This window comes from Hyla sarda, chromosome 3 (genome assembly GCF_029499605.1).
Source record: "Hyla sarda isolate aHylSar1 chromosome 3, aHylSar1.hap1, whole genome shotgun sequence".
Lineage (NCBI taxonomy): Eukaryota > Metazoa > Chordata > Amphibia > Anura > Hylidae > Hyla > Hyla sarda.
The window spans coordinates 9,197,180-9,222,554 of record NC_079191.1 but is presented as its reverse complement, the minus strand read 5'-3'; the positions used below and the strand labels follow the sequence as shown (position 1 = coordinate 9,222,554).

Sequence of the window (25,375 nt, the reverse complement as noted above, 5' to 3'; positions counted from 1 at the left end):
ACTTGCATAGCCTCCTCGGCGGGAGGCACAGGGGTAGATTGCAAATTATACTGTGAGAGAGGTGCCCAGAGATCAAGGTCTTTTTCCTGGCGGAGCTCCTGGTGTCTTTCAGAAAAGCGCATGTCAATGCGGGTGGCCAAATGGATAAGTTCATGCAGGTTGGCAGGAATCTCTCGTGCGGCCAGCACATCCTTGATGTTACTGGATAGGCCTTTTTTAAAGGTCGCGCAGAGAGCCTCGTTGTTCCACGATAATTCAGAGGCGAGGGTACGATATTGGATGGCGTATTCGCCTACAGAAGAATTTCCCTGAACCAGGTTCAGCAAGGCAGTTTCGGCAGAAGAAGCTCGGGTTGGTTCCTCGAAGACACTGCGAACCTCAGTGAAGAAGGACTGTACAGTGGCGGTGACAGGATCATCGCGGTCCCAGAGCGGTGTGGCCCATGACAGGGACTTCCCAGACAGGAGACTAACCACGAAAGCCACCTTCGACCATTCTGTAGGAAATTGGTGTGACAACATCTCCAAATGTAGGGAACATTGTGACAGGAAACCACGGCGGAGTCTAGAGTCCCCATCAAATTTGTCCGGCAGGGACAAGCGGAGGTTAGAAGCAGCCGCTCGCTGCGGAGGAGGTGCAGGAGCCGGCGGAGGAGATGGTTGCTGCTGTAGCAGCTGCTGTAGCTGTGACTGAAGTTGCTGTAGCATGGTGGTCAAGTGCGACAGCTGGTGACCTTGTTGGGCGATCAGTCGGAATTGCTGGGCGACCACCGTGGATATGTCAGCGAGACTTGGCAGCGGCACCTCAGCGGGATCCATGGCCGGATCTACTGTTATGACTCGGCAGGCTGGATGTGGATCCTCTGTGTCAGCGAGGGATTGGCATGGACCGTGTCGTTGGACTGGTTCTAGGTTGCTACTGGTCTTCACCAGAGCCCGCCGCAAAGCGGGATGGTCTTGCTGCGGCGGTAGCAACCAGGTCGTATCCACCGGCAACGGCTCAACCTCGCTGACTGCTGAGAAGGCGTGGGACAGAAGGACTAGGCAGAGGCGAGGTCAGACGTAGCAGAAGGTCGGGGCAGGTGGCAAGGTTCGTAGTCAATGGATATAGCAAGAGGTCAGGAACACAGTAATGGCAAACACAGTAATAGCTTTCTCAAGGCACAATGGCAACAAGATCCGGCAAGGAAGGGAAGGGGAAGTGAGGTTATATAGACAGGGAGCAGGTGGAAGCTAATCAGACTGATTGGGCCAGGCACCAATCATTGGTGCACTGGCCCTTTAAATCTTAAAGAGCTGGCGCGTGCGCGCGCCCTAAGGAGCGGAGCCGCGTGCGCCAGGACGTGACAGCCAGGGACCGGGACAGGTGAGTGACTTGGGATGCGATTCGCGAGCGGGCTCGTCCCGCTATGCGAATCGCATCCCCGCCGGCAGTGTCAGTGCAGCGCTCCCGGTCAGCGGCTCTGACCAGGGCGCTGCAGAGAGAGGAACGCCGCCAGCGCTCCGGGGAGGAGCAGGGACCCGGAGCGCTCGGCGTAACACCTCCCTTTTCAAGTGGACACTTAGACTATGGGGGTGCGCTGAGAGGCAGGGGCTGGAACAGGTGGTATCTCACAAGGCGGCAGACCACCCGCTCCATGCTCACCAGAATGGGTAATCAAAAAATTTCAATAAATTCAAATTAAATTAAATAAAAATTGCATAAAAAATCTGCCCCATCCGACTCTCTGTGGCAGTGATTCTAATAGTGATGCCTGTAATCTGCATGTCATACTGAATAACAGTCCAATTTCACTAACACACCCTATGTGTGTTAGGACAAAGCAAAGTGTTCTACACCCCTATTATTGAGCCACTCCGTAGGCCAGAAATAACAGTTTTTAACAGCGGTTTGCCGGGATAAAATTTGGACCGTACCAATTTTTTTCCGGAAAATGTGGCGAATCGGCCGAATCAAATTTTACAAAAATTCACTCATCTCTAAAGGCGGGTGTGCACGTGTCAGCCAATAAAGCAGCCTTTGTCCACTGAAAAGTGCTGGGTCATCTATCACATTCTGAATAAAAACAGTGCAATGCTCAAGGGCTGGTTTATGTCCCCAGTCCAGCCCCGCATGCCCCCTCCCATAGACTTGCATTGAAGGAGCATGCCGTGACATCAAAACCCCTGCCACCCGCACCCAGTGTTCTAAATGATTGCTGGGTGCTGCACAGAGATTGCGGGGGTCCCATCGGCATCTTATCCCCCAGCCTTTAGATAGGAGATAAGATGTCTAGGGGCAGAGTACCCCTTTTTTCAGTCTAATAAAAAATTAAATAATTAGAGATGAGCAAACTTACAGTAAATTCGATTCGTCACGAACTTCTCGGCTCGGCAGTTGATGACTTTTCCTGCATAAATTAGTTCAGCTTTCCGGTGCTCCGGTGGTCTGGAAAAGGTGGATACAGTCCTAGGAGACTCTTTCCTAGGAATGTATCCACCTTTTCCAGCCCACCGGAGCACCTGAAGGCTGAACTAATTTACGCAGGAAAACCATCAACTGCCGAGCCGAGAAGTTCGTGACGAATCAAATTTACTGTAAGTTCGCTCATCTCTAAAAATAATATAAAATTTTATATTTTTTTGTTTTCTATTAAAAGACAATCACAACTATTCAACAAAACCTATTAACCTGTGAACTTACCAGATTTCGGATAGGTGACAAGGAACACATCGTCGTCCCTGATTTCCATATGTTCTATGTCATCTATGACTTCGGGTGACGTATTACGGGCGTCAAAGTAGATGCCTTTATGTTTGAAGTATAGAGAGTTCAAGGCTTCCTCCTGGGCATCTCTGTCCATTGTCGCCTGTACAAACATATAAATGTATCATTCGTACAGATTTGTTAGGAAATGTTACAAGAACCAAGAGTTCATGCATGATGTTGTTTTTCTGCTGTTTTGTTTTTACCTTTTTAAGCAAATGTGTTTTCTCCGATTGGATAAAGCAGCTGTAGTTTATACAGAAGGAAAAGTTCTGGTTATGTGGATTTACATAGGACTGACTTAACCTTTAAAACATCTTTTGGTGTTCCGCCCCCCCATAACGTGATATTACTGGCTTCCGGATGATAGATCTGTATATAATTAACCAAGTTTGTCCTGAAATGAACCCATAGAGATAAATAGAGACTGTCAGGGCCTCCATAATCCTTCTCTGGGCTTTTCTAAGGACAACGGAGCAGAGATTAGTTTCAGCAATCAGTGGGGGTCTCCACAGCCGGACCCCTACTGGTGGCATCATAACAGACCTGGATAAAAGCTGCTGTGCACTTTATTTTAAAGGGGGTACTTCCCCCCTAGGCATCTTATATCCTATCCAAAGGATAGAGAATAAGATGTCTGATCACTGGGACCCTTAGTGATCAGACATCGTATCCCCTATTCTTTGGATAGGATATAATATGTCTAGGGGCAGAGTACCCCTTTTAAGGTTGTATCATTTAGGCTAAGTTTCCACTTGTTTTTTTGTCCTGCATTTTTAGGGATTAAAAAAATGCATGAAAAAACGCCTGAAAAATCGCCATTGCAATGTCCTGCATCTGGCATTTTTTCTGGTGTTTTTTCATTTGTTTGGAAATTGCATTTCTGTCACCTTTTGTCGTATTTTTTTTTTCTTTTTTTTTTCTTGGTACCCAAAATTTGTTGGGTACCTTAAAAAAAATAAATAAATAAATAAAAAATAAAAAACAGGATGCTGCAGTGATGGAAAACATTTTATTGAACGAAATGTATATATTTTGTAACCAACTTTTTATTATTTTTTTTAATAAAGTGTGTGTATTTCACTTAAAAAATAAAGAAAAAAAGTGAAAAACACACACACACAATACGTTTTTATAATTGTCGGCTACATTTTTATTACCCCGCACACATACATTGATCCCTGTTTAAAAAGTAATAAAATGTTAAAAAAAATATATAAATTTCGTTAGATACAATTTTTTCCTTCACTACTGTATCTTTAAAAAAAAAATGTTATGTACCCTATGAAATTTTATTCAAAACAGGTATCTCCATCACTTTTTTGGATCGCTAAAGTCCAAAAAAATTTTAAACCGCCCGCAAAAACGCCAAAGTTAAACCCCACATATCGCTTTTCTTGGCGTTTTCTCACTCCCATAGACTTCTATTGGAGCAAAACGCCACGATTATGACTAAAAACACCGGTTTGAGCGACATACAGCATCTTTTTCAAAACGCCAAGGAGCTGAAAAAAAAACACAAAAAAAGTGAACAAAATGCCAAGTGGAATTAGAAATTTGCGATTTCTCATTGATTTACAGCTAACATCTGGCCGCAGCGTTTTTTGGCCCAAAAAATGCCATGCAGCAGAATTGGCGTTTTGCCAAAAAAAAAAAAAAAGTGGAGACAGCCTAAGGGCTGTAAAATCTATATATGTGCACAAATAGACAATTTATTATGACAATTTTTAAGGATATTTTTGGGCCGCAAAACAGCAGCTGTATGAATGTTTTATGGCTAAAAAAAACAAAAAAACAAATGTTCCAAAACACTGTGATCACAGACTTACAGAAAAGCCAAGCACATTCTATCCATTGTATCACTATCTAAAGCTTTATTGTAGATCCTTTTTATTCATCCTTGTCTTTATACTTATTTCTTAGATATATTACAGCATAGGCTATTCTTAGAGAATAATGTATTGGTTCTTGTTGTTGGTTGTATGTTGTGTACTTACCTGTTTTAGCTGATGTGGCAGGGATAGGGTTTCTAGCTATACTGATTGCACTTCCATCACTAAAATTATTTTCTAATCCACCTACAATTCTAATAAAACTTTTGACTTTGCAGTTAAAAATTACACATTTGTACCTTGATTTGCAAAAATCGCTGTGTATGAACACAGTGTAGGAGCTGTATAACCACTATATACCCTGATGCCATAGACATAGCAGCAGTAGTATACAGATAGAGCTGAAAGGAAGGGGTATAACTTATATATCCTGATCCTATAGAGATAGCAGCAGCAGTATACAGATAGAGATGGAGGAGATGTGTACAACTACTATAAATCCTGATCCCATAGACATGGCAGCAATTTATAGCTAAAGCTAGAGGGGGGGGGGGGTATAACTACAATATATCCTGATCCCATAGAGATAGCAACAGTATACAGATAGAGCTGGAGCGGAATTACATATCTACTTTATATCCTGATCCAAAGGAGATGACACTAGCTTTATACAGATATAGCTGAAGGGGAGGTGTATCAATACTATATATCCTGATCCCATAGAGATAGCAGCAGTATACAGATAGAGCTGGAGGGAAGAGGTTGTGTGCTGCTGAGCTCTCCCTAAGGAGGGGGCCTGGCCTCGGTTACAGGAGGAAGTAAGGGAAACTGGGCTGAGTCTTCCAGGAAAGCCCCTGGTCTGGATCTCGGCCTTCACCATGATGCTGGAGAAGGTCCATCTTGTGGGGTCGGTCGGGGGTTGTGGATGAAGAGATCAGCGCTGCTGTGAGTAGTAAAGTTATAAGTAAATAAATACTTAAGAAGGAATCGGAAGATTACAGGATGAAATTAAAAGAGAGACGGATCCCAAAGAAAAACTGATGAAATGTGAGTGTTTGGATGTTTGTCTGCTGGAGCTCACTGTACTGAGAGACACCCAGAGGAAAGAGAGTGCACCCCCCAAAATACACAACTGGGGCCTAAAACAAGGAGGGAAACCGGGAGACAAGTGTCCCAGAGGCGGGAGGTGATCAGGACATAGACTATGGGGGAAATATATCAAAACCTGTCCAGGGGAAAAGTTGCTGAGTTGCCCATAGCAACCAATCAGATCACTTCTTTCCTTTTTCACAGGCCTTTTTAAAAATGAAAGAAGCGATCTGATTGGTTGCTACGGGAAACTCAGCAACTTTTCCTCTGAACAGGTTTTGATAAATCTTCCCCTATGACCCTGCAGAATATTGTCTTACAGGGCTGTGCTGTAGGAATGATGGCTAATACACCCAGGAAGCCTTATCGGGGAGGGGGGTGCTGTGGTCACTGAGGGGTTAACTGCACCAAGTACTGATAGAATACAAAAAGGGGGATGCCTGTGCAGAGGGGAAGATAGAGCCAGAGGGTGAGACTAATAGTGCTGCATGTGCAGATCCAGAGGCCTAAAACAAGGAGGGTACACCTGTAATAAGTGTCTATACGGTACACCGGTGATAAGAGTGTAATAAGTGTCTGTACGGTACACCTGTAATAAGTGTCTGTACGGTACACCGGTGATAAGAGTGTAATAAGTGTCTGTACGGTACACCGGTGATAAGAGTGTAATAAGTGTCTGTACGGTACACCTGTAATAAGTGTCTGTACGGTACACCGGTGATAAGAGTGTAATAAGTGTCTGTACGGTACACCTGTAATAAGTGTCTGTACGGTACACCGGTGATAAGAGTGTAATAAGTGTCTGTACGGTACACCGGTGATAAGAGTGTAATAAGTGTCTGTACGGTACACCGGTGATAAGAGTGTAATAAGTGTCTGTACGGTACACCGGTGATAAGAGTGTAATAAGTGTCTGTACGGTACACCGGTGATAAGAGTGTAATAAGTGTCTGTACGGTACACCTGTAATAAGTGTCTATACGGTACACCGGTGATAAGAGTGTAATAAGTGTCTGTACGGTACACCGGTGATAAGAGTGTAATAAGTGTCTGTACGGTACACCTGTAATAAGTGTCTGTGCGGTACACCGGTGATAAGAGTGTAATAAGTGTCTGTACGGTACACCGGTGATAAGAGTGTAATAAGTGTCTGTACGGTACACCGGTGATAAGAGTGTAATAAGTGTCTGTACGGTACACCTGTAATAAGTGTCTATACGGTACACCGGTGATAAGAGTGTAATAAGTGTCTGTACGGTACACCGGTGATAAGAGTGTAATAAGTGTCTGTACGGTACACCTGTAATAAGTGTCTGTGCGGTACACCGGTGATAAGAGTGTAATAAGTGTCTGTACGGTACACCGGTGATAAGAGTGTAATAAGTGTCTGTACGGTACACCGGTGATAAGAGTGTAATAAGTGTCTGTACGGTACACCGGTGATAAGAGTGTAATAAGTGTCTGTACGGTACACCTGTAATAAGTGTCTGTACGGTACACCGGTGATAAGAGTGTAATAAGTGTCTGTACAGTACACCTGTAATAAGTGTCTGTAAGGTACACCGGTGATAAGAGTGTAATAAGTGTCTGTACGGTACACCGGTGTTAAGAGTGTAATAAGTGTCTGTACGGTACACCGGTGATAAGAGTGTAATAAGTGTCTGTACGGTACACCTGTAATAAGTGTCTGTACGGTACACCGGTGATAAGAGTGTAATAAGTGTCTGTACAGTACACCGGTGATAAGAGTGTAATAATAGTCTGTACAGTACACCTGTAATAAGTGTCTATACGGTACACCGGTGATAAGAGTGTAATAAGTGTCTGTACGGTACTCCGGTGATAAGAGTGTAATAAGTGTCTGTACGGTACACCTGTAATAAGTGTCTGTACGGTACACCGGTGATAAGAGTGTAATAATAGTCTGTACAGTACACCTGTAATAAGTGTCTATACGGTACACCGGTGATAAGAGTGTAATAAGTGTCTGTACGGTACACCTGTAATAAGTGTCTGTACGGTACACCGGTGATAAGAGTGTAATAAGTGTCTGTACGGTACACCGGTGATAAGAGTGTAATAAGTGTCTGTACGGTACACCGGTGATAAGAGTGTAATAAGTGTCTGTACGGTACACCGGTGATAAGAGTGTAATAAGTGTCTGTACGGTACACCGGTGATAAGAGTGTAATAAGTGTCTGTACGGTACACCTGTAATAAGTGTCTGTACGGTACACCGGTGATAAGAGTGTAATAAGTGTCTGTACAGTACACCTGTAATAAGTGTCTGTAAGGTACACCGGTGATAAGAGTGTAATAAGTGTCTGTACGGTACACCGGTGATAAGAGTGTAATAAGTGTCTGTACGGTACACCGGTGATAAGAGTGTAATAAGTGTCTGTACGGTACACCTGTAATAAGTGTCTGTACGGTACACCGGTGATAAGAGTGTAATAAGTGTCTGTACAGTACACCGGTGATAAGAGTGTAATAATAGTCTGTACAGTACACCTGTAATAAGTGTCTATACGGTACACCGGTGATAAGAGTGTAATAAGTGTCTGTACGGTACTCCGGTGATAAGAGTGTAATAAGTGTCTGTACGGTACACCTGTAATAAGTGTCTGTACGGTACACCGGTGATAAGAGTGTAATAATAGTCTGTACAGTACACCTGTAATAAGTGTCTATACGGTACACCGGTGATAAGAGTGTAATAAGTGTCTGTACGGTACACCTGTAATAAGTGTCTGTACGGTACACCGGTGATAAGAGTGTAATAAGTGTCTGTACGGTACACCGGTGATAAGAGTGTAATAAGTGTCTGTACGGTACACCTGTAATAAGTGTCTGTACGGTACACCGGTGATAAGAGTGTAATAAGTGTCTGTACGGTACACCTGTAATAAGTGTCTGTACGGTACACCGGTGATAAGAGTGTAATAAGTGTCTGTACGGTACACCTGTAATAAGTGTCTGTACGGTACACCGGTGATAAGAGTGTAATAAGTGTCTGTACGGTACACCTGTAATAAGTGTCTGTACGGTACACCGGTGATAAGAGTGTAATAAGTGTCTGTACGGTACACCGGTGATAGGAGTGTAATAAGTGTCTGTACGGTACACCTGTAATAAGTGTCTGTACGGTACACCGGTGATAAGAGTGTAATAAGTGTCTGTACAGTACACCGGTGATAAGAGTGTAATAAGTGTCTGTACGGTACACCGGTGATAAGAGTGTAATAAGTGTCTGTACGGTACACCGGTGATAAGAGTGTAATAAGTGTCTGTACGGTACACCTGTAATAAGTGTCTGTACGGTACACCGGTGATAAGAGTGTAATAAGTGTCTGTACGGTACACCGGTGATAAGAGTGTAATAAGTGTCTGTACGGTACACCGGTGATAAGAGTGTAATAAGTGTCTGTACGGTACACCTGTAATAAGTGTCTGTACGGTACACCGGTGATAAGAGTGTAATAAGTGTCTGTACGGTACACCGGTGATAAGAGTGTAATAAGTGTCTGTACGGTACACCGGTGATAAGAGTGTAATAAGTGTCTGTACGGTACACCTGTAATAAGTGTCTGTACGGTACACCGGTGATAAGAGTGTAATAAGTGTCTGTACGGTACACCGGTGATAAGAGTGTAATAAGTGTCTGTACGGTACACCTGTAATAAGTGTCTGTACGGTACACCGGTGATAAGAGTGTAATAAGTGTCTGTACGGTACACCTGTAATAAGTGTCTGTACGGTACACCGGTGATAAGAGTGTAATAAGTGTCTGTACGGTACACCGGTGATAAGAGTGTAATAAGTGTCTGTACGGTACACCGGTGATAAGAGTGTAATAAGTGTCTGTACGGTACACCGGTGATAAGAGTGTAATAAGTGTCTGTACGGTACACCTGTAATAAGTGTCTGTACGGTACACCGGTGATAAGAGTGTAATAAGTGTCTGTACAGTACACCTGTAATAAGTGTCTGTAAGGTACACCGGTGATAAGAGTGTAATAAGTGTCTGTACGGTACACCGGTGATAAGAGTGTAATAAGTGTCTGTACGGTACACCGGTGATAAGAGTGTAATAAGTGTCTGTACGGTACACCTGTAATAAGTGTCTGTACGGTACACCGGTGATAAGAGTGTAATAAGTGTCTGTACAGTACACCGGTGATAAGAATGTAATAATAGTCTGTACAGTACACCTGTAATAAGTGTCTATACGGTACACCGGTGATAAGAGTGTAATAAGTGTCTGTACGGTACTCCGGTGATAAGAGTGTAATAAGTGTCTGTACGGTACACCTGTAATAAGTGTCTGTACGGTACACCGGTGATAAGAGTGTAATAATAGTCTGTACAGTACACCTGTAATAAGTGTCTATACGGTACACCGGTGATAAGAGTGTAATAAGTGTCTGTACGGTACACCTGTAATAAGTGTCTGTACGGTACACCGGTGATAAGAGTGTAATAAGTGTCTGTACGGTACACCGGTGATAAGAGTGTAATAAGTGTCTGTACGGTACACCTGTAATAAGTGTCTGTACGGTACACCGGTGATAAGAGTGTAATAAGTGTCTGTACGGTACACCTGTAATAAGTGTCTGTACGGTACACCGGTGATAAGAGTGTAATAAGTGTCTGTACGGTACACCGGTGATAGGAGTGTAATAAGTGTCTGTACGGTACACCTGTAATAAGTGTCTGTACGGTACACCGGTGATAAGAGTGTAATAAGTGTCTGTACAGTACACCGGTGATAAGAGTGTAATAAGTGTCTGTACGGTACACCGGTGATAAGAGTGTAATAAGTGTCTGTACGGTACACCGGTGATAAGAGTGTAATAAGTGTCTGTACGGTACACCTGTAATAAGTGTCTGTACGGTACACCGGTGATAAGAGTGTAATAAGTGTCTGTACGGTACACCGGTGATAAGAGTGTAATAAGTGTCTGTACGGTACACCGGTGATAAGAGTGTAATAAGTGTCTGTACGGTACACCGGTGAGACTAAGACCTTTCCTAACAGATCCATCCTGGACTCACAGGCATCCAAAGAGCCAGAGCCAGCGGTGATTGCGTGATTTATATGATATGACACTGCCAGTATACTCTTTCATGGGATGAGAGCACCTCTTTAGCTTTGATTTACTACACGACCAGGTACTTCTGCTGTATACTACATACATAGGAGGACATTCTCTATGAATAATATTAGCGGTGCCAGACCTCTGCCTTTTCTTGTTTAGAAGTATTCCTAAATATTGTCTTCCATTCTTCATCCTCTCTTTTCCCCTATATCTTTATTCCATTTCTTCTTGCATTTTAAGACTTGTATATTACCTCTATTATTTACAATCATTCTATATAATTTACTAAACAAATGTCTCCCTCCTTTCCCATGTGTATTAATCACTTTGTCTATGATTTCATGTGATTCTATCTTCCACTTCTCATTATTTTTTCTTTATTAAAGGCTTCTTGCAAAGGATAGGGCATAAGATGTTGGATCGCAAGGGTCCTTACGCTGGGGACCTCCGCAATCTCCAGGCCGGTAGCGGTGGCATCCAGAACATGAAAGCTTGTAGCTTCTGCGTTCGTGATATCATGCCCTCTATTCATGTCCATGGAAGGGGGCGTGACGACTAGTACATAGCCTTCATGCTTCCTTCCATAGACCTGAATGGAGGCGGCATGGCGGTTGGCATTGCTAGTCATCGGGCATGAAGCAGATTTCGCTCCGTGCACCGAATGACAGGGACCCCCACAATCTAACATCTTATACCCTATCCTTTGGATAGCGGATAAGATATTTTCAGCAGAGTACCCTTTTGACCACTTGATTTACCCTTTTAAGCCCTTTCTTATCCCAGTCAGAAAACATAGACATTTTTATTCTTGCAAATATGCTTTCTCTTATAGTGGCATGATATCAAAACTGTTACGCCGAGCGCTCCGGGTCCCCGCTCCTCCCCAGAGCGCTCACAGCGTTCTCCTATTCGCAGCGCCCCGGTCAGACCTGCCGACCGGGTGCGCTGCGATAATGTTCCCAGCCGGGATGCGTTTCGCGATGCGGGACGTGCCCGCTCACGATGCGCATCCCGACTCGCTTACCAGACCCGTTCCCCATCTGTGCTGTCCCGGCTCGCAAGGCCCCGCTCCTTAGGGCGCGCGCGCGCGCGCCGGGTCTTTGCGATTTAAAGGGCCGGTGCGCCACTGATTGGCGCATGAGGTTTTAATCAGTACCTTCACCTGTGCACTTCCCTATTTATACCTCACTTCCCCTGCACTCCCTTGCCGGATCTTGTTGCCGTTGTGCCAGTGAAAGTGTTTCCTTGTGTGTTCCTAGCCTGTGTTCCAGACCTCCTACGTCCGACCTTGCTCTTGTCTACTCCCTTGTACCGCGCTTATCTCAGCAGTCAGAGAGGTTGAGCCGTTGCCGGTGGATACGACCTGGTTGCTACCGCCGCTGCAAGACCATCCCGCTTTGCGGCGGGCTCTGGTGAATACCAGTAGCAACTTAGAACCGGTCCACCGACACGGTCCACGCCAATCCCTCTCTGGCACAGAGGATCCACCTCCAGCCAGCCGAATCGTGACAAAAACTACCTTTTACCCCTAGCATTTTCCTTACATTTACCCAAAGCCTATTAAGTGCCTTTCTAATTTGTTTATTGTTAAGTCTACCACTCAAAATCTCAAAAACACCAAAATTATCCATTACAGTTTTAATCACCCCTTTTTCCTGTATTAAATAGGTAATCATGCGCAATATAATAATAATGCAAAAAATTAGGGAGGCTCACTAATTTGTCTTTTAAAACGTCTGTACATACGGTATATATTCTTGAAACACAGTCCAAATATGAACAGCACATCAAGATAGGTAAGTGTCACGATGCCGGCTGGCAGGTAGTGGATCCTCTGTGCCAGAGAGGGATTGGCGTGGACCGTGCTAGTGGACCGGTTCTAAGCCACTACTGGTTTTCACCAGAGCCCGCCGCAAAGCGGGATGGTCTTGCTGCGGCGGTAGTGACCAGGTCGTATCCACTAGCAACGGCTCACCTCTCTGGCTGCTGAAGATAGGCGCGGTACAAGGGAGTAGACAGAAGCAAGGTCGGACGTAGCAGAAGGTCGGGGCAGGCAGCAAGGATCGTAGTCAGGGGCAACGGCAGAAGGTCTGGAAACACAGGCAAGGAACACACAAGGAACGCTTTCACTGGCACTAAGGCAACAAGATCCGGCGAGGGAGTGAAGGGGAAGTGAGGTGATATAGGGAAGTGCACAGGTGTAAACACTAATTGGAACCACTGCGCCAATCAGCGGCGCAGTGGCCCTTTAAATCGCAGAGACCCGGCGCGCGCGCGCCCTAGGGAGCGGGGCCGCGCGCGCCGGGACAGAACAGACGGAGAGCGAGTCAGGTAGGGGAGCCGGGGTGCGCATCGCGAGCGGGCGCTACCCGCATCGCGAATCGCATCCCGGCTGGCAGCGGAATCGCAGCGCCCCGGGTCAGAGGACGTGACCGGAGCGCTGCCGCGGGGAGAGTGAAGCGAGCGCTCCGGGGAGGAGCGGGGACCCGGAGCGCTCGGCGTAACAGTACCCCCCCCCTTGGGTCTCCCCCTCTTCTTAGAGCCTGAGAACCTGAGGAGCAGACTTTTGTCTAGGATGTTGTCCTCAGGTTCCCAGGATCTCTCTTCAGGACCACAACCCTCCCAGTCCACTAAAAAAAAAATTTCTCCCTCTGACCTTTTTGGCAGCTAAAATTTCTTTGACCGAGAAGATGTCCGAGGAGCCGGAAACAGGAGTGGGAGGAACAGACTTGGGAGAAAAACGGTTGAGGATGAGTGGTTTGAGAAGAGAGACGTGAAAGGCATTAGGGATACGAAGAGAGGGAGGAAGAAGAAGTTTATAAGAGACAGGATTAATTTGACACAAAATTTTGAAAGGACCAAGATAGCGTGGTCCCAACTTGTAGCTAGGGACACGGAAGCGGACATATTTAGCGGAGAGCCATACCTTGTCTCCAGGGGAAAAAACGGGGGGAGCTCTTCTTTTCTTATCCGCGAACTTCTTCATGCGTGATGAAGCCTGTAAGAGAGAATTTTGGGTCTCTCTCCATATGATGGAAAGGTCACGAGAAATTTCATCCACAGCGGGCAGACCAGAGGGCAAGGGAGTAGGGAGGGGGGGAAGAGGGTGACGGCCGTACACCACGAAAAATGGGGATTTGGAGGAAGACTCAGAGACCCTGAAGTTATACGAGAATTCGGCCCATGGGAGGAGATCTGCCCAGTCATCCTGGCGGGAGGAAACAAAATGTCGCAAATAATCACCCAAGATCTGGTTAATCCTTTCTACTTGTCCATTGGACTGGGGATGATATGCAGAAGAAAAATTTAATTTAATCTTGAGTTGTTTACAGAGAGCCCTCCAGAATTTAGACACGAATTGGACGCCTCTATCCGAGACAATCTGCGTAGGCAATCCGTGAAGACGAAAAATGTGTACAAAAAATTGTTTAGCCAACTGAGGCGCAGAAGGAAGACCAGGAAGAGGGATGAAATGTGCCATTTTGGAGAATCGATCAACGACCACCCAAATAACAGTGTTGCCACGGGAAGGGGGTAAATCAGTAATAAAATCCATACCAATCAGAGACCAAGGCTGTTCGGGGACAGGCAGAGGATGAAGAAAACCAGCGGGCTTCTGGCGAGGAGTCTTATCCCGGGCACAGATAGTGCAGGCTCGCACAAAGTCCACAACATCCGTCTCCAGAGTCGGCCACCAATAGAAGCGGGAGATGAGTTGCACAGATTTCTTGATACCCGCATGACCTGCGAGATGGGAGGAGTGACCCCATTTGAGGATTCCGAGGCGTTGGCGAGGAGAAACAAAGGTCTTTCCTGGAGGAGTCTGCCTGATGGAGGCAGGAGAAGTGGAGATCAGGCAGTCAGGTGGAATGATGTGTTGCGGAGAGAGTTCAACTTCTGAGGCATCCGAGGAACGAGAGAGAGCATCGGCCCTAATGTTCTTATCGGCAGGACGAAAGTGAATCTCAAAATTAAATCGGGCAAAGAACAGAGACCACCGGGCCTGGCGAGGATTCAGCCGTTGGGCAGACTGGAGGTAGGAGAGGTTCTTGTGGTCGGTGTAGATAATAACAGGAGAACTTGATCCCTCCAGCAGATGCCTCCATTCCTCAAGTGCTAATTTAATGGCTAGAAGCTCTCGATCCCCGACGGAGTAGTTCCTCTCCGCTGGAGAGAAGGTCCTAGAGAAAAAACCACAAGTGACAGCATGCCCGGAAGAATTTTTTTGTAGAAGAACAGCTCCAGCTCCCACTGAGGAGGCATCAACCTCCAATAGGAAGGGTTTGGAAGGGTCAGGTCTGGAGAGGACGGGAGCCGAAGAAAAGGCAGACTTGAGTCGTTTAAAGGCGTCTTCTGCTTGAGGAGGCCAGGACTTGGGATCAGCATTTTTTTTGGTTAAAGCCACGATAGGAGCCACAATGGTAGAAAAATGTGGAATAAATTGCCTGTAATAATTGGCGAACCCCAAAAAGCGTTGGATAGCACGGAGTCCGGAGGGGCGTGGCCAATCTAAGACGGCAGAGAGTTTGTCTGGATCCATCTGTAGTCCCTGGCCAGAGACCAAATATCCTAGAAAAGGAAGAGATTGGCATTCAAACAGACATTTCTCAATTTTGGCATAGAGTTGGTTGTCACGAAGTCTCTGAAGAACCATACGGACATGCTGGCGGTGTTCTTCTAGATTGGCAGAAAAAATTAGGATATCGTCCAGATATACAACAACACAGGAGTATAACAGATCACGAAAAATTTCATTGACAAAGTCTTGGAAGACGGCAGGGGCGTTGCACAGTCCAAAGGGCATGACCAGATACTCAAAGTGTCCATCTCTGGTGTTAAATGCCGTTTTCCACTCGTCCCCCTCTCTGATGCGGATGAGGTTATAGGCGCCTCTTAAGTCCAATTTAGTGAAGATGTGGGCACCTTGGAGGCGATCAAAGAGTTCAGAGATGAGGGGTAAGGGGTAGCGGTTCTTAACCGTGATTTTATTAAGACCGCGGTAGTCAATGCAAGGACGTAGGGAGCCATCCTTTTTGGACACAAAGAAAAATCCGGCTCCGGCAGGAGAGGAGGATTTACGGATAAAGCCCTTTTTTAGATTCTCCTGGACGTATTCGGACATGGCAAGAGTCTCTGGGGCAGAGAGAGGATAAATTCTGCCCCGGGGTGGAGTAGTGCCCGGGAGGAGGTCGATAGGGCAATCATAAGGCCTGTGAGGAGGTAGAGTCTCAGCTTGTTTTTTGCAGAAAACATCCGCGAAGTCCATATAGGCCTTAGGGAGACCGGTTACTGGAGGAACCACAGAGTTACGGCAAGGGTTACTGGGAACCGGTTTTAGACAGTTCTTGGAACAAGAGGACCCCCAACTCTTGATCTCCCCAGTGGACCAATCCAGGGTAGGGGAATGAAGTTGAAGCCAGGGAAGTCCAAGGAGAATTTCCGAGGTGCAATTGGGGAGGACCAAAAGTTCAATCCTCTCATGATGAGATCCGATGCTCATAAGAAGGGGCTCCGTGCGGAAACGTATGGTACAGTCCAATCTTTCATTATTTACACAATTGATGTAGAGGGGTCTGGCGAGACTGGTCACCGGGATGTTGAACCTGTTGACGAGAGAGGCCAAAATAAAATTTCCTGCAGATCCAGAGTCCAAGAAGGCCACTGTAGAGAAGGAGAAGGCAGAGGCAGACATCCGCACAGGCACAGTAAGACGTGGAGAAGCTGAGTAGACATCAAGGACTGTCTCACCTTTGTGCGGAGTCAGCGTACGTCTTTCCAGGCGGGGAGGACGGATAGGACAATCTCTCAGGAAGTGTTCGGTACTAGCACAGTACAGGCAGAGGTTCTCCATACGGCGTCGTGTCCTCTCTTGAGGTGTCAGGCGAGACCGGTCGACCTGCATAGCCTCCACGGCGGGAGGCACAGGAACAGATTGCAGGGGACCAGAGGAGAGAGGAGCCGAGGAGAAGAAACGCCTCGTGCGAACAGAGTCCATATCTTGGCGGAGTTCCTGACGCCTTTCGGAAAAACGCATGTCAATGCGAGTGGCTAGGTGAATAAGTTCATGTAGATTAGCAGGAATTTCTCGTGCGGCCAGAACATCTTTAATGTTGCTGGATAGGCCTTTTTTGAAGGTCGCGCAGAGGGCCTCATTATTCCAGGACAATTCTGAAGCAAGAGTACGGAATTGTACGGCATACTCGCCAACGGAAGAATTACCCTGGACCAGGTTCAACAGGGCAGTCTCAGCAGAAGAGGCTCGGGCAGGTTCCTCAAAGACACTTCGGATTTCCGAGAAGAAGGAGTGTACAGAGGCAGTGACGGGGTCATTGCGGTCCCAGAGCGGTGTGGCCCATGACAGGGCTTTTCCGGACAGAAGGCTGACTACGAAAGCCACCTTAGACCTTTCAGTGGGAAACAGGTCCGACATCATCTCCAGATGCAGGGAACATTGGGAAAGAAAGCCACGGCAAAACTTAGAGTCCCCATCAAATTTATCCGGCAAGGATAAGCGTATCCCAGGAGCGGCCACTCGCTGCGGAGGAGGTGCAGGAGCTGGCGGAGGAGATGACTGCTGAAGCTGTGGTAGTAACTGTTGTAGCATAACGGTCAGTTGAGACAGCTGTTGGCCTTGTTGCGCTATCTGTTGTGACTGCTGGGCGACCACCGTGGTGAGGTCAGCGACAACTGGCAGAGGAACTTCAGCGGGATCCATGGCCGGATCTACTGTCACGATGCCGGCTGGCAGGTAGTGGATCCTCTGTGCCAGAGAGGGATTGGCGTGGACCGTGCTAGTGGACCGGTTCTAAGCCACTACTGGTTTTCACCAGAGCCCGCCGCAAAGCGGGATGGTCTTGCTGCGGCGGTAGTGACCAGGTCGTATCCACTAGCAACGGCTCACCTCTCTGGCTGCTGAAGATAGGCGCGGTACAAGGGAGTAGACAGAAGCAAGGTCGGACGTAGCAGAAGGTCGGGGCAGGCAGCAAGGATCGTAGTCAGGGGCAACGGCAGAAGGTCTGGAAACACAGGCAAGGAACACACAAGGAACGCTTTCACTGGCACTAAGGCAACAAGATCCGGCGAGGGAGTGAAGGGGAAGTGAGGTGATATAGGGAAGTGCACAGGTGTAAACACTAATTGGAACCACTGCGCCAATCAGCGGCGCAGTGGCCCTTTAAATCGCAGAGACCCGGCGCGCGCGCGCCCTAGGGAGCGGGGCCGCGCGCGCCGGGACAGAACAGACGGAGAGCGAGTCAGGTAGGGGAGCCGGGGTGCGCATCGCGAGCGGGCGCTACCCGCATCGCGAATCGCATCCCGGCTGGCAGCGGAATCGCAGCGCCCCGGGTCAGAGGACGTGACCGGAGCGCTGCCGCGGGGAGAGTGAAGCGAGCGCTCCGGGGAGGAGCGGGGACCCGGAGCGCTCGGCGTAACAGTAAGTAATTTTGAACGGGGTGCAAGCATGCTTGGAGCCTCGGTCGCAGGTTCCTTGATCCATAAAAAACAAATAGATGCAGCACACCACAGCTTGAAAATCACGGTGTTAGGTTTATTCCATAGTGTATTCCAATAGACAACGTTTCACCAGCCTCACGCTGGCTTTTTCAACTTGAAAAAGCCAGCGTGAGGCTGGTGAAACGTTGTCTATTGGAATACACTATGGAATAAACCTTACACCGTGATTTTCAAGCTGTGGTGTGCTGCATCTATTTGTCTTTCATATATATTCTTGGATATATCAAACACACAGTTTACCTATCAGGTTGCAAGATGACAGCACAATGAGCATGTACATTGAACACACATAAGCCTTCTAAAGGGCCTGTATGTTTATGTTCTTGGTGTCATTGAACACACAGTATACCTAACTGGTTGTAGGATAACAACGCAGATCAAAATAACCTCAAATTCTTTTAAATGATACTAAAAATATGAGTGGTAAAGGAATTGTTGGATGTTGTAGGGGACAGAACACCCATGCCATGTCCCCTGCCAGTTAGAATGTTGGTACCAGTACAGTAATCATCAGCAATCAGGTGCCTGGTGGTAGTAGTAGTAGTAGTAGTAGTAGTAGTAGTAGTAGTAGGAGTAAACAGCAGCAGCTGCGTCTTTCAGGGGTTGTGTGGTTTCACAGGATAGTACAGCCCTTGTAGACTAATTGACTTATTCAAGGTCTTCACAGGAGGAGGAAGAAGAGTCTGATGATATGACAGTGAACCAGCGGTCAGTGGATTCGTCATTGACTACAATTACATGGCGTGGTGGAAATGTCCGAGACGGTCGGTTTTCTCATCTCTGTCTTTACTCCCCCCCCCCCCCCCCCTACTGCTAGCACTAGCCACGAGGAGGAGTTGTGTCATGGTCAGCCTTTGGAGTGTGTTGCTGAGGTGGTGGAGGGGGATGCAGTGGGCGAGGATAGCACTAGTGGGACTGGTGGTGGTGGGGATACTAAAACATGCTGGTGGATATGTTGAGGGGAAACAAGGAGGCCACAATTAGACATCAGAAGTTCTTACTGAGAGGAGTGGTGGGAATGAAGAAGAGGAGTATAGGGAGGAGGATGTCAGCAGGCCTATTGGTCTGAGCAGCTCAGGAGCAGGTGACAGCAATGCTGCTGCATCTAAGGGCTTCAGAAAAAAAAACTTTCTAGCAGCAGCACAGTTGGGTGGTGGTTTACCTATCACTTTACGATATCCTGCCATGTGGAAATTCTTTACTATGTTAGCAGATGCAGGAAACCAGGCACAGTGCAATATCTGCAGAGAGAAAGTAAGGCCCAACTAGGGTCCAACTTTAGGAATTAGGCATCTACGTAAGCACATGGAGATGCATCACACGGCCTGGCTTCCAGTATCTCTTGTCCACCAATGTCTTTTGTCCTGCCGTGTAGAATCATGTGGTGCAGAGAGATGGCCACTCCTAGGGGCGTAGCTATAGAGGAAGCAGTCGCACTGAGGCTCTGGTGCCCAAAGGGACCCAAAGCACATCTGCCCCATAAGAGACCATTATTATAATTGGCATATGAGGCCCTGTCGCAGATTTTGCATTGGGGGCCCAGAAGCTAAAAGCTATGCCTCTGACCACTCCATGTAGTTGTTGGTGTGCAGCACAGTGCATGCAGTACAACATTCTAAAAACTAATTTTTTTAGCTGAATGCTGGATACTACAAGTCTCACCGGTCCAAGTCCTCCTGCTGTATGCTTGATACTATCAAGCCCTCTAGTCTGCCATCACCCTTAGCTGCTGCTACTCCTAGACAAGCCTGGAATTCTTTTTAAAAAAGCTCTTTTAACTTTTTTTTTTTTAAGAAAGCACTTCTTAACCCTTCAGTGTAGCATCAAAGAGAGTATTCAGCGCAGCAGGCGGCAGCTTCACCCCATAAGTAAACAAGATTATATGGCAGCAACATGGAAAAACTTATATTTGTTAATATGAATCAGGCATGGATCAGTGAGAAATTTCAACCTCCTCTGCCAGATGCCACTGATAAGACAGTGCTACTAGTCCGCCAACTTCTCCTGTATGTTGCCTACTACGACTCCCACCAGTCTGCCGTTACCCCTGCTGCTTCTACTCCCAATCAGGCTTATTACATAAACAACCCATGATCCCCAAAAATGGGATAATTTTTTCTCAGCTTTTTTTTAAACAAAAGCTAATTCTTCCTCACTATTTTGGGACACCAATCCTGTTTCAACTCCCAAAAATTGATACTTTTTGGAATGCTTGGAAAAAACTGATACCTTTTGTGTGTATTTTAACACTGGCAGGCAGGGCTGCCGTCAGGGGGGGTATAGCCAGTACTCTGGTAAGGGGCCTGGGCTCCGAGAGGGCCCAACCCTCGCCGCACCCCCCTGCAGCCACCCCTTACAGAAGCAGGAGACCGCTGTTTAAATAGCGGTCTCCTGCTTCCTGGCCCAGCCAGTCCAGGACGTATTAAACTATAAGCGCGTCTTACAGAAACACGCACCTATAGTTAATGTGGCCCTCAGGCTCGGCTGATTGACAGAGCGAAGAGCCATTGGCTCCTCGCCATCAGTCATTATTGTGGCCCGCCCACAATATGCAGGCAAGAAGCCCCAGTGTCCTTGCTCTGCGCTCCGGCACATGAAAGACATTGTCATCATGCATCGGAGTACAGACCATAGAAGACAGGAGAGAAGAGGCCATGGACCATGGGCCAGGTAAATGTGTTTTATTTTTATCTATTGTTACTTAAGGGGGCTGCTGATTATTACATTTTGGGGCTACTAATTGATACCTAATGGGGCTACTGATTACTATCTAAGGGGGCTACCACTATTAATACCTAAGGAGGCTATGGATTCGTACCTTAGGGGGCTACTACTATTAAAGGGGTATTCCAGGCCAAAACTCTTTTTTTATATATCAACTGGCTCCGGAAAGTTAAACAGATTTGTAAATTACTTCTATTAAAAAATCTTAATCCTTCCAATAGTTATTAGCTTCTGAAGTTGAGTTGTTGTTTTCTGTCTAACTGCTCTCTGATGACTCACGTCCCGGGAGCTGTGCAGTTCCTATGGGGATATTCTCCCAGCATGCACAGCACCCGAGACGTGACATCATCATTGAGCAGTTAGACAGAAAACTTCAGAAGCTAATAACTATTGGAAGGATTAAGATTTTTTAATAGAAGTAATTTACAAATCTGTTTAACTTTCCGGAGCCAGTTGAGATATATATATATATATATATATATATATATATATATATATATATATATATATATATAAAGGTTTTGCCTGGAATACCCTTTTAATACCTAAGGGGACTTCTGATTACTACCTATGGGGGGGGGGGGGGGGGGGGGGGCAAGCCTTGAGCTGTGTAAGAGGACCGAAAATTGCTGATGGCAGCCCTGCTGGCAGGCATCTACTAACTATTAGGGATACTTTTTGTAGCTTTATTTTAGCTTTACATTTCAAAAAAAAAAATTTTTATTTAAGTTTGTACATAATAATAAGTAGCATTGTATTACATACTGCAACACATAAAATACAAAATACAAGGCTTAATACAGATTAAAGAAAAGCCAGAGACCATAAAGCCCAGAAGGCTGCACTCCGCCACTACCTCCCGCTTCGATGTCAGCATACACTCTGTTTGACACGTCTGCACAACCACGGAGGGAGTGGCTGCCCCTCGAAATACATGGTCAAGTAAGCCAATAAAAAGAAACATAACAGAACTAGTAACATCAAAGGTGGTATTCAAATATATCAGACAAGTAACGGAAAAGCATGTCTGTAAACTTGTTACACTATAGATGTGACTTTCTTCTGGATCCTATGGCTGCAGATTAATACCCTTCTAGCATTTTCAAAATCTAAACATTGTATAGCGGTGTAGTATTGAGTGCTACCAATTAACCCCCTACTCCCTCTGTTTAAATCCCCCGGAAAGTCAGCATCCCCTTATCTGCCAATTAGTATCTCCTCATACCCCGGTAAGGGGAGGGGGAAGCAGAGATGAAGATACCAACAATCCTTCGTGTAGAGCCGTGTTGGTTTACGCTGGCCCACCCCTAGATGTAAAGACAATCCACGCTTCCCATGTAACCCTATGGGCAGGAAAATTACCCTGGCCTGTCGCCCAGACCTCCTCCAAGGTGCAGACATGCGTAATCATAGTCACAAGATCTTCCACCCTGGGGGGGGGGGGGGGCTGTGTTTTTCCAGTTACGAGTAATTAAGATCTTTGCCAAAACCAGAATTTTACAGAAAAGGACTCTTACAAAGGGAGGGAAATCTTGCATGTCAATTAGTAATAAAGCTGTCTGAGGGGTAAGTTTGACAGGTTCCCCTAGTATGTCACTCAACAAACTCCCTACCTCTTTCCAGTATTGGGCAAGTTTCGGGCACGCCCATAACACATGCAATAGAGTGCCTCTCTGAGAACAATCCCTCCAACACCTATCCGAGCTTAAGGGGTACATAACATGGAGTCTAGCTGGGGTGTAGTACCACCTAAGATGTGTTTTGACTACTGCTTCTACATGGGAGACAGCTTTTAAGGACTTTTGGACTAGTTTAAATGCCCCATTCCACTTCTCAACAGGCAGCTCCAGGTTCAACTCCAAATCCCACGCCCTCATATACGTTGTCTTCCCCAGTGGACCACTAGAGGACAAGTCCTCGTATAAGGGTTTGAGCCCTTTAAGTTGTTTAGAGAAATATTCCACCAAACTAAGGCTCATCGGCGGAACAATTCGGCATGCTTCAACTAAAAAGCTTTTAATACGTAGATATGGGAATATTAGTTGAGTAGGGAGGCCAAATTTAGCTTTTAGATCTGAATATTGCAACAACTGGTCATTCTCATATAGATCTGACACTCGAAGAATACCCCTGTCCACCCACATCAAGATCTTCCACCACCAAGGAAAGTATGGAGAATGGGGCCATTTTATTCCCAGTAAATGAAGTGTCGGTCCTAATCTGTTGTGCGTAGGCGTAACATTGTTGAGCTGCAGTCGTAAACAAAGATGTCCTAGGTGAGGTGGGAACTCGCCAGGCGTGTAGGAATATTATACTTCGGGGGTCGTGTATAGACGCCAAGAAGCACTCAATTTGTACCCAGTGAACATCAGTTCTCCTTTCCCAACATGGTCTCAATAGGGAAATTATCGTAGCTGTGTGGTATCTGCGTATGTCAGGGATCCCCAAACCTCCCATCTTCCTATGTTTAGTAGCCACGCAATACGGAGTTCGTGGCTTCTTATTGGCCCATATGAAAGACGATACTAGAGTACGCACCGTGGTGAAAAAGGATAGAGGAGGCTTAATGGGTAGAGTGCGGATAGATAGAGCAACTTAGGAAGAACTGACATTTTAAATGCAGCTATTCTGTCTAGCCATGAGATTTCTACTTTGTCAATGGATTGTAAGTCACTCTCCAGGACTTTGAAATACGGGACATAGTTAGTTAAGTATAGGGATCGTGCATGGGAGGTTAGGGAGATGCCTAAATATTTGATATGATGTTGTTGCCAGTCTAGAGGATAACGAAGCTTTAAATCATTTAACAACTGAGGGGGTAAATTTAGAGGTAGGACCTGGGATTTTAGTTCATTCAGCTTATAATAAGATGTAAGACCAAATTTATGTAATAGTGACAGCGCAGCTGGAAGGGACACCGCAGGGTTGGACAGGGACAAGATGATATCATCCGCATATAATGATACTACATGGTCTACATGTCCCACCTTGATGCCAGTTATGGTATCTGCCTCCCTCATCGCCTGTGCCAATGGTTCTAAAGAGATTATAAAAAGTAAGGGGGACAAAGGGCACCCCTGTCGGGTCCCGTTGGACAGTCGAAAAGGGTCAGATAGGGTCCCATTAGTGAAGACTTGGGCAGAAGGGTGCGAATAAAGTGCTCTAATGGCCTTAACTATGTCGCCCTGAAACCCTAGTTTACCCAGGACTGCGAACGCATAGTCCCAGAGAAGGCGATCGAACGCCTTTTCGGCGTCTAATGCTACCATGACAGCCGGCAAGGTATAGTGATTAGCATATTGTATTACATTAAGTACTCTCCGAGAGTTATCAGACGACTGGCGTCCCACAACAAACCCTGTTTGGTCTTGGTTAATTGGACCAGGCAATATAACAGCCAAACGTTTTGCTATTAATTTGGCATATATCTTTGCATCACAGTTTAGCAAAGATATGGGCCTAAAGTTTTGGGGGATGTCCGGCTCCTTCCCAGCTTTAGGAAGAGTTACAATAAGAGCCCTCTGGTTTTCTTCTGGAAAGGACCCGGACATTATCGCTAACCTAAAAAAAGATAACATGGGGGCACGCAGAATAGGGGCAAATGTCTTAAAGTATTCGTTGGTAAGCCCATCTGGTCCTGGTGATTTACCAGATGGGAGGGAACGTATCACATTGTCAAGTTCCATCAACATGATGGGCTCATTTAGACTGTTAAGTTGGGTGGATGTAAGCTTTGGCAAGTTGACAGATGTTAAAAACGCATTAATGGTATCGTCAGAAGGCTGAGGCGTGGATCCATCAGAAGCCAAGTTGTATAAAGACTCATAGAATTTTTTAAACCTATTCGCTATTGCTTTAGGGTCTACCAGTTTCCCTTTTTTATCACTATCCCATAGGAATGGAATAGTGGATTTAAGCTGTTTAGCTTTAATGCGTGACGCTAATAGTTTCCCAGCCCTGTCAGAGCAAGCATAAAAGGTCGCTTTCATTTTCCTGGCTTTCCGTTCATAGTCTACAAATAACCGCTCTCTAAGAGTGCGCCTCAGATCCTTAAGGCTACTTGCCAGCAATTCAGACGGGGAAGTTTTATTAAGGACCTCACATCTATGTATGTCATCCAACAAATTAGTAATCTCTACCCTTCGAGTCTTCTTATGTTGGGCACCTAGCTTAATGAAAGTCCCTCGTATAAATGCCTTGTGGGCATTCCACACAGAGAACATGTTAGTCTGCGAGTTGTCATGAACCCGGAAATACTCCTCCAAGTCTCTGGCAACTACTTTAGAGAAATCCGGATGGTTTATTATATATTGATTAGCCCTCCACAAATATGTTAGCGGGAGCCTGTCACTCTCTTTTAGGGTCAGAGCAATA

At 46.2% G+C, this 25,375-nt stretch overlaps 1 protein-coding gene across 4 annotated transcripts in view; it reads right to left on the bottom strand.

Annotated features, from left to right (window-relative positions):
• Window positions 1-25,375, bottom strand: part of LOC130361131 (amine sulfotransferase-like) — a 67,058-nt gene that overhangs the window by 27,008 nt on the left and 14,675 nt on the right. For 3 of the 4 annotated variants that reach the window (XM_056563743.1, XM_056563742.1, XM_056563740.1), the window contains exon 2: window positions 2,683-2,848. In XM_056563743.1, the coding sequence (XP_056419718.1) occupies window positions 2,683-2,842 (160 nt within the window). In that variant the 5' untranslated portion in view covers window positions 2,843-2,848. Of the gene's footprint in view, window positions 1-2,682; window positions 2,849-2,951; window positions 3,041-25,375 lie in introns of those variants that run through there. The other variant, XM_056563741.1, reaches the window with a different exon arrangement.